Raw genomic sequence first — 9587 nt, forward strand, 5'->3', positions numbered from 1 at the left:
TCATTCCCAACATCTCCAAAAAATTGAAATGAGGTAAAATTGACTAAATTTCTTTCAACCCCACTATCCCTGCCAACCCCACCATCTGATTCTAGGAAAATGCAGTGGTCAAAACATTCCATAAAACACAAGCACCACATAAACCACTCAAATTTCATTTGCCATCTATATCTTGAAGGAAAAAGACATACCACACCATTAATTTTTACATGTTTAATGTAATGGCACTCTCCTTTACAGTATTTTCATCGCCACTGTTTTGAAAATACAATGGGAAAAAACCAAACATGAAAAAAACACTTTTTGTAGTTTTAAAAACTAAATCATTTGGAGTTACATATGCATAAATGACTTTCAAAAAATTGTTCAGGATTTTATTTTTCACCCTTATCTAACTAAACCTGGTTTTGTTGGGTCTTTTCGTAAGATTTAAAGAGAGATCAAACATGGCACTTAAGAAATTCTGAAGTCAGGGTGTCATAAGGTTATACCAGGACTTCCGCTGGAGAGCCTACCATGAAGCAAACACTATAAATAGGGAAAGAATGTGCAAGAGCTCCAAATAAGTGAGAAGCACAACATGTTTTGCAAGCCTGTGTTCTGAGAGCCATGAAAGTGAAGACTCTTGGCTGAGAAAAGCCTGCCCGAATTTCCCCAGCTGAAGTCTACTCAAAGCAAACTCACCACAGAAAACCGTAAGGATAGCCAGAAACTGGTTTCTGCAATGCCCATGACAAGCTCTCCTTTGGATTTTACCTTGGATCAACAACAAAAACAAGCAGAAAGATGACTTAAAAAAGCCATAGAAATTATGAAAAGCATTTGTTGTTTATCCTAAGATGAGTGAGAAATAACATGGAATCTAGTTAAAATTAACTAGGCAGAAGTCTTTTTAGGTGTATCAGCTAGCAACACTATTGGTTTTACTATCAGTTTCATACTTAAAGAGATCAGGAAAACAAGAATACTTTGTACAAAGCTTGTAGCATTCTTAAAGAGGGGAAACTAGCATAGAAGCGGCTAGAATCCTAATTTTCGCCTAAAAGCTTAGCCTGAAAGATCTTCAACTTAGTAATTTAAAAGACTTGAGTTTTTGGGGGGAATTTTATGTTTCCTATAATTCACAGTGCTCATTTTAGCTTTCATTCCTCAAATTCTGGGTTAGGGAAGGGACCCAAGTGAATTGCTCATTCTACTGTTTCTAATTTATCTTTTCTAAATGAAAAAAATATTCACTASACTACCTCTGCATCCAGCTTCTAGAGTTGCCTCCCACCAAAGCATATCCACAAACACGCTCATGCTTAGTACTTAAAATTTGTGAAAGTATTGCATAACTTAAAGCTAATAATTTGTTCACTTGGATGCTCATATGATACCAATTGGGCAGATAGTTTGATTCACACACAGGACTACGGAAGATGTTGAAGAAAATAAATGCAGAAATCTACATGAAGTACAACTTTAGTTTGAATCATATATTAATTATACAGAAGAAACAAAAATCTCTACTTACACAGAAAAAGGGTGAAAAAAACAAACACACTCAATCCAGCACTTTTCCTACTATAAGAATATTGCACATTCCGATAATGTTGCACAAATTACTGGCTTTTTATAAAGACCATGTGTGAGGTATTAGTCTATTAATAAATAAAGAAGAACACAAAAAAGGAAAAGCACTTAATATAACGCAACAATCCGTTCCAAGTATTTAGTCAATGAAAACTGAACAAGCAGTAATACATATTCTTGAGAGGAAGGCTAAAGTTCCTTAGTAAATAGGCAGCTTTCAATATTCATCCAAGAAGTAAAGGGTTAAATCTCTTAATAAAGATTCTAACTCAAAGGCTATTTAGAACACTGCTACTTAAAATGCTTATTTTGCACATGCAATCAACCTGAAAGGTAAATTCTTACCTCACATTTCTAAAGGGAGAGCCAATTTAACATACTGAACCTGTATTATTATTTAAGAGTTACAACAGAACTTTTTGACTGACATCAGCTAAAGTATTGGGGGGGGTTGTTGTGGGGCTTTTTTTTTTTTTTTTTTTTTTTTTTTTTTTTTTTTTTTTTTTTGTTTTGATTTGTTGTGGGGTTTTTTTTTTTTTTTTTGCATTTTTCTTCTTAAATTTTAAATAGTTTACACTGGTCATGGGTTTCCTGATGCTAAAATCAATACCCATTAGTCCTGTCCTTATTAGCAGTTTCCAGCCCCACAAGGCATTGGATGAATACAAAGATCTTAATTTTCAGTTTTACTCTGTGGTTAGGCTAAGAATTTACCTTTCAAATCACAATGCTGAAAAATTCCTGCTGACAGGTAATAAATCTGTCAATATAAACACTGTATCTTTTACTCAGACCCTTTCAGGGACACCACAAATCTGTAGGGAAGCTTATCTTACTGAAGTTTACAAGAGCTCAGAGGGGTATTTTAGTTCAATTAAGTGAGTTATGACAAGTATATTGCACACGTGGTAATATARTAAGTATAAAACAAGAGTGTTTCGAGTGTGCTCTTCCAAACCTTGTTAGAAAGATATTTGTATTGTGGGAAGGAGAAAAAACCCCAAAACAAATTTTGTGTGCACACAAAACTTACATACATGAATATCGCTATATCCCTTAAATAAGTTAAGGTTCATTTAAATCCTAAGATCTTTTCAGGTCAATGAAAGGCTATTCAGAAATAAAACTAATTCCTACATCATTCACAACCTTAACATATTCCCTCTTAATATTTTCCAACTTCAAAAAGTAGGGTTTTAACTAATATATTTGCAATGCTAGATAGAGAAACAAAGACCCAGGGAAGCCGTATTTCTGCTGCTATTCTGTGTAAATTGTCTAATTTGCACAGTAAATCTATATCAGGTAAAAACTACAAGTGCAAACTTGGAAAGATACAATTATTAAAAAAAAAAGCAGCACTTCAAAATTATAGTTTATCTCCTCTGCTTCAATTCACACACCAGTCATTCTATCAGTCCTGAACTGGCATATACAAAAAAATTACATTTCTGAAATGAAAAATATATGTCTCGTGTCCAAATTTAGGGGAAGTGTTTACTAAACTGAAATAGATATAATTTTTTCTATCACACAAGATTATTTCTCTCCCATTGTAAGTAGCTGTTGATACATTTACTTCCCAACAGCATGTTGCTTCTATTCTGAAAATTAGTTTCATCTACAACTTCTTTATAGTAGTTTGTTTTATAGAAAATACAGTTCAGAGAATTTCTTCCATGTTAGCAGAAACCAAGAAAAACTATGAAGATGTTGAGAAAAGGAGAAAAGTTTAGAAGGAAGGAAACATTATTGTCCAGAACAGTCAGTGTATGTGGTAACCATGTTTCCTCGTCTCTGAGTGACAGTCCTACAGTGCTTGCTGGATCCATGAAACCTGGCATCAGTTCGCACCGCGTGCCTGTGTGCATTTTCAAAGTCACTGAATGAAAACATTTTTTCCATATTTTCAAACACATCATCAAACAGTCCACCTCCAAAAGAAAACTCTTGGAAAGAACGTCTTTGCCGATTATGACCTTCCCGATGACTTCGGAAGTGATTTTCAAAGTGCTTTTTTGACCGTGAGTTTTGACTAAATAAGTCAAAGTCCTTAAACAGATCATCGAAGTTGAAATTAAACGACTGATGAAATGGGCTTCCATTACTTCGCTGTCCTCCATGATGGCCAAACTGATCATATTCTCTTCGCTTATTCTCATCTGATAATGTTTCATATGCTATTTATGTTAAAAAAAAAAAGAAAGAAGTTACAGTTCTTTTTCCTTTCCATTTAAAACAACAGGAGAAAACCATACACAAAAACGCAAAGAACAGCAGCATTCTCTCCCACTCTCCCTGAACCAGACAAATTTCAAGCAAAATTTTCACTCCATGATCAAGCCCAGTCGAGCTCAACATTTATTTACCTTTCTCCAAACCAAATTAAGCTGCTTCAAAATAGTCATTTACAATAATAAACATAGCTGTATTATGAAGATAGATTACATGTAACACAACACAATTTGACTACCAATAAAAGTGTTATGATTTGAAAGCAAGTAACAATGAGAGGTGGTGATCAGAAAGCCTGAAGGATGAGTTAGGACCTCTGCCGAACAAACCGTGGTGTCTAGCTACACCACAGTTACAACCAAGCAACAAGATAAATACTGAGGAGATAAAGGGAACGAAATTTAATTATTTCCCAAGTCTCAATTTTTCAGAAGTTCAGCAATAAACCTAGATTTTGTGAATTGATACATCCCAAACAAAATTAGATTTCCCTTCAATCTTTGGTCTGAAACAACAACTACTGGTGTTCCAAGGCAGAAACTATGATAGACAGTACATCCATTCTGATAACTAAGTATTTTTAAAATTAATTTTTATTTTCTGTCAAAGACTTGCAATTATTCTATATAACTCAACACTTAAGAGCTCTTAAATCCTCCTGTAGTAGGTGCTAATGACTGCAGTACAATCTAACAAGAGTGCCCCTCCCTTTCTATTACTAGCTACCTTTATTTCAAAATAACTCTTCTGCGGGCAAGGTAAAACCCAGAAATACCTTATTAGCTTAGTTAGGAGAACTACACAAATAGACAGATGTTACAACTGAGTCTACAGGGAATAGAAGTGGGTATACCTTATTTTTCAGCAAGTCTTTCTATTCTTGATTATCCACTTCCACCACTTTATTTTATGACAAAACACTTATAAGTGATATATTCATAAGTCAAGTTACACGTGACCTCACTCCAGCCTCCTGCTCAAAGTAAGGTCAGCTATGAGATAAGACTAGGTTAGTCAGAGCCTTACCCATCATTTCTGAAAAAGTCTCCAAAGTTGGAAACTTCACAAACCCCCCCAAGCAATCTAACACTGGCCTGTAGAGCAGAATCACAGAATTGTTAAAACTGGAAAAGATCATCAAATCCAACCATTATCCTCAGGTGAAAAAGTTTTTCCTTATAACCACTCTGAACCTCTTGCACCTGCTGTCTTTTGTATTCCCACCATGAACCACTGAAGCACCCTTCTGTGTGTTTTTTCATAATCACCGCACTGGAAGGTTGAAGCCCAAGTAGTAATCCTGAGCTGGATCTCATGAAACAGATCAAAAGGTAACAATTAACCTCCTAAAAGGTTAATTGTTGACTATCTGGTAGTCCAGATAGTCCGACTATCAGGTATTTTTTGTGAGAAAAGGCATATATAAAAAGCCTAATATGCAGAAATGCATAAACTGTAAAAGGCCTTCCTGTGTGCAAGATAGAAACAAGTCAGATTTTGATGCTGGACATCTGACAGCACATGAATGGAATTAATTTTAAAAAATACCTTTTTACCTCTTATTCAGTAAAAACAGAATGCACTTAGCTTATAGATATTAGACATGTATCAAATTATTAAAACAAAAGTTAGTGTATATTACCTTCAGCAATTTCTCTAAATTTCGCTTCTGCACCAGGACTCTTATTTTTGTCTGGGTGGTATTTCATGGCCAGCTTGTGAAATGCCTTCTTAATCTGGCGGTCAGATGCATTTTTTGGAACTCCTAAGATATCATAATAGCTCTCTGTAGCCAGTATTAATTCAGTTATCATTAAAATGCACAAAGCAAATGTGAAGACAGATTGTGTAGTAGCCATTTTTCTGATTCCTAGAAAGAAAAAGAAATACACTTGAAGAACGAGTTATTTTACATTCCACAACAACTTAGTTACAACTGTAAGCTGGCAGAGAAAGACCAGTATGTTCCAGGACTCAATGAGACTTGTAAGTTCACTGTTTCACACGTGTCAAACTCCATTATGCTATTTTCATATTTGCAGAATATGCAAGTGAAAATGCTGCAAATTCACATTTCACATGCACAACAACCACTTTAGTGTTCATCTTTGATTAACACTTATCCTTACCTTTGTCATACAAAGTCACTTAGGTAAATATACCATATATTTCACTGTATCAAACATTTCAGGCTGGCATACCTGAACCAGCTTCACACTACACTTTGAGTTCTAGGACCATAAACACAGCACCTCTAAATTAAGCACATGCTGAAAAAACTGACTCTCTACCGGAAGACCAATTCACTGATTAGCTAGTGCAACAACAGGAGCCTGAAAACACAACAGGCCTGGACATGACTGTGAGGCACAGAAAGACAAGACACTATTGCTCATTTTCAGTTCATTCAACCAACCTATGGTGGGCATAATAAAGAGTAAATCGTCCATTTCCACAGTTCAGCCACATAAAGCACATTTTCCTTTATTTTACAATGGGCTGACTTAGCTTATCTGCATATTAGATTGTATTATAAATGAAAACACCTACCATATCTTTGATATAAAATAATTCATCTCATAGAAACTACTGCATTGATAGGGTTTACATATGAAACTCTGAATGTTGGAACTGAAGGCATAAAAAAAGTCTTTTATACAGGACAAGCAACTACAACAAAAATAATTAAAAGCAGCAACTTTTTTTTCAACAACGCATCTGGTCAAAAAAATGAATTTTGAAACAAGTATCCGAGAACTTAGGAAAAAACAGTGGCATATATAAATGATTATGAAAAAAAAGAATCACTTCCACATTGCCACATGATGTTTCATGCTTTTCATGAAGGACAGGGTGATCTGTTCCTACTAAAAGGAGAGAGCAGAAAATAGACCTATGCATATTATATTTAAAAGACAGAGTGCAGAAAGGAAAATGCTGAAAGACAAAATGCTGGTTGTCACCTGACCAGAATGATGTACGACAAGGCCCTGTACCTTCCAGACATAAGGTGTCCCCTGCCACCAGATTACAGTGGTTTGAGTGTAGCATAAGAACAACTCAGTGACAACTGGTGTTACTTTCCTGAAAATCAAATATAGAAACTTGTAGTCTGAGTACCGTTAAAATTAGAATATTTTTATCAGCCTGTATGGGACCCAAATATTTGTCATGCAAAATTCAAAACCTTTGAATATTTGATACATAAGAAAATGATGCATTTGCCTGAAAATCAATACCCTCTAAACAAACCTAAAATGTAAGAACCAAAAATGGAAGAAAAAGAATATCATTTCTAATAATTAAGTCAGGGAGCTAAAATGAATGCTGTGAGACTAGAGCAAAAGGCTGGCAAGATTAATCTACCCATGCCCTCTTAAGCATTTATTTGGCCAGCAGCCTGCATGATATCAAGTGTTAAGGGACAGCAGTTGAAACAAATTGTATTTTGATCAGTGTACTTAGAAAACAAACGGACAGTTCTTTCCAGTATTCTTCATGCACGATATCAGACATATTTTTAGTAAAGGTTTTTCCCCACTATCTTCACTCACCACTTCACTAACCTGAAACTTTACCACTTAAGCACTAAGAACTAAACACATGTATATCCTTCCACACTTTTGGGGCTTTCTTCCTGTTTGTGCTTTATAGATGCTGATTTATGTGCTCATATCACACATGAGATTGTTTCTATTTACTTAATTTCCCCACACCTGCACCATGCTTGCATAATTATCTCCTGCATTCTCTTAAGGTCAACCATTCTGCTTCTACTACTGAACACTGAAAAGAGCTAAAAGGAGCAGTTCATGCCCTCCATTAAGAGCAAAACCCTCTTTGTAACTCATGAGACCCTGAGATCATCAAGTTAGTCCTTTCAGGTTTTCTACTGTGGCTAACCATCTTAACTTGTATTATTCTTGACATCAAAATATACAGTTCCATATATTGGAGTTCTGTAATGAAGCTTTCTGCTAGATTTGACTTCTAAAGCATACTAATAAAACCATAGTAAAGCACAGTAAAAAAGTACTTAAGTTTCACTGGTTTTTGAACTAGCAAACACAAATTTAATGCTGCCCTTGAACAAATCAATGAAACTCAGTAAGAATGAGATGTAAATGAAAATCAAATACAAATAAAACAATACAAAAAAAAGTATAAGCAGCATTTTAAATTTCGTAAGGTTATCAGAGRGAACAAGTCTATATCTACACACTGTCAATTATTCACTTTACTTTTTAGAAAACACCTATTTTATATGCTGTCAGTATCTTAGTATTGCTATGTCAAATACTTCAACCCTGCCATTCCTAACGATTTTTACAATCCTTTTAACAATAAAGTCTCTTTTAAATACTTTTTTTATGTCTCTTTGCCCTCCGTTTCTCAATGAAAAAGGGACAGGCAAGTTGCACTTTCCAGGCCCTGCACTGTAGCTATTTAAATCACAATCCAGAATTCAGTAAGTTCTGTACACATTAAGCTCATGCCATAATGAGCTCTTCTAATAATTATGAAGAACTACACCTTCATTTAGGTACATCTTTCAATGAAGTTAAATACCTTATGACACATATTAACTATTTAACTCTGTTGGGTAAGCAGCTACAGATCTCAACTACTATTCACTTTTGTATAAGAAGTGCACTGTCTAATGTTTATTCAAAGTATTGCAGAGGTCATAATAATCAGTTCTTCGCTAGTTTATCAACATTTATCAATAGCTGCACAATGAAATGTTTGAGGATGATGTACCTAGAATAAAATCTGTCACATATAGAAAATAAAAAGCTACTTCATCTTGCCACACCTGTTGCAAATACCCTGTTCCATCATTCTTTGAAAGTAATTAACCAAGACCTTGACCAAATGCTTATATTCAAAGTCTCACGTACTCAGAGAACCCACAGCATCACTAGTGTTCTGCTACTGCTCTGATTACAGAATTGCCATACACTAACTTGTGGAATGCTCCTGTCCTACAATCATTTCTGCAAACAATTTACTAATAGTAATAAAGTTACCAAAGTCTTCCACTGGTTCTCCTATCACGACTTATCCGATGAGTAAGCAAGTCTCCCAGTCCTCGAGCAGCTACAGGCAAGTCTGTCAAACAGGGGTCTGCACTTGTCTTGGCCTCTCATATACTAACTCGAAAGTAAATGTAGGAGAAGGTTCCTGAATTTTGCTCTGGAGCACAGGGAAATGAAGGGGTCATYCTGGCATCTCCGTGAAGAACCTCGCTGGAGCCGGACCGCACCACCGGGCGGGGCCGCGCCAGAGCGGGGCAGCCGCTAACAGCCACACTGAGCGACCCTGTCCCGCCTCCAATTCGGCCAGGCTGGGAAACACCACCGCTGCCCCCTCCAGAGAAGCCCAAATGACAAATAAATGCCCCGGACCGAACCCCAGTGCCTCCCTCACCCTCGTTCCCCACGCAGCCCCCAAGCTTCCCAGCGCACCCCCGACCTCCCCGCGTTCGTCTTCACCCCACCCACCTGAGCAACCCTCTACCTTCCCCGAGCCCTCACACAGCGGCCGCGGCCCTTCTCCGCACCCCTCACCTGAGCTGAGCCCTGCTCCGCCGCCGTTCCCGCTGCTCCGCCGCCCCTCAGCGCCGCCGCCGTTCCCGCCCGCCCGCGCCCGGCGCTCGCGCAGTCCCACCCGCCGCGGTTCCTACACGAAGCGCTGCGCCATTGGTCGCCCGGACCCTCGTGACGCAGTGCACGCGGGCGGTCGCAGCCGCGGCACCGCCCCCGCCGTGCGCGCTG

General features: G+C 37.3%; 1 protein-coding gene across 2 annotated transcripts; it reads right to left on the reverse strand.

Annotated features, from left to right (window-relative positions):
- Window positions 1-2098: 2098 nt before the first annotated feature.
- Window positions 2099-9461, reverse strand: DNAJB9 (DnaJ heat shock protein family (Hsp40) member B9). Of its 2 annotated transcripts, none has more exons than XM_057366109.1 (3): window positions 9381-9461; window positions 5453-5680; window positions 2099-3755 (listed from the first exon to the last, which is right to left on the reverse strand). In XM_057366109.1, exons 2-3 carry the CDS (start codon window positions 5667-5669, stop codon window positions 3325-3327), a joined length of 648 nt encoding a protein of 215 aa, XP_057222092.1. In that variant the 5' UTR covers window positions 5670-5680; window positions 9381-9461; the 3' UTR covers window positions 2099-3324. The 2 variants fall into 2 exon arrangements, with proteins under 2 accessions (XP_057222092.1, XP_057222091.1); XM_057366108.1 differs by lacking the exon at window positions 9381-9461 and adding an exon at window positions 9315-9360.
- Between the last annotated feature and the right edge of the window lie 126 nt (window positions 9462-9587).

The sequence above is a fragment of the Malurus melanocephalus genome, unplaced genomic scaffold (genome assembly GCF_030028575.1).
Source record: "Malurus melanocephalus ecotype Western Australia unplaced genomic scaffold, MMel_1.1 scaffold_60, whole genome shotgun sequence".
Taxonomy (NCBI): domain Eukaryota; kingdom Metazoa; phylum Chordata; class Aves; order Passeriformes; family Maluridae; genus Malurus; species Malurus melanocephalus.

Excerpts from the sequence above, each read along its gene's own strand:
- DNAJB9 (XM_057366109.1), bottom strand. The coding sequence starts at position 5,669 with ATGGCTACTACACAATCTGTCTTCACATTTGCTTTGTGCATTTTAATG. Across the intron at positions 3,756-5,452 it reads ATTTAGAGAAATTGCTGAAG|CATATGAAACATTATCAGAT; the intron begins GTAATATACACT and ends TAACATAAATAG.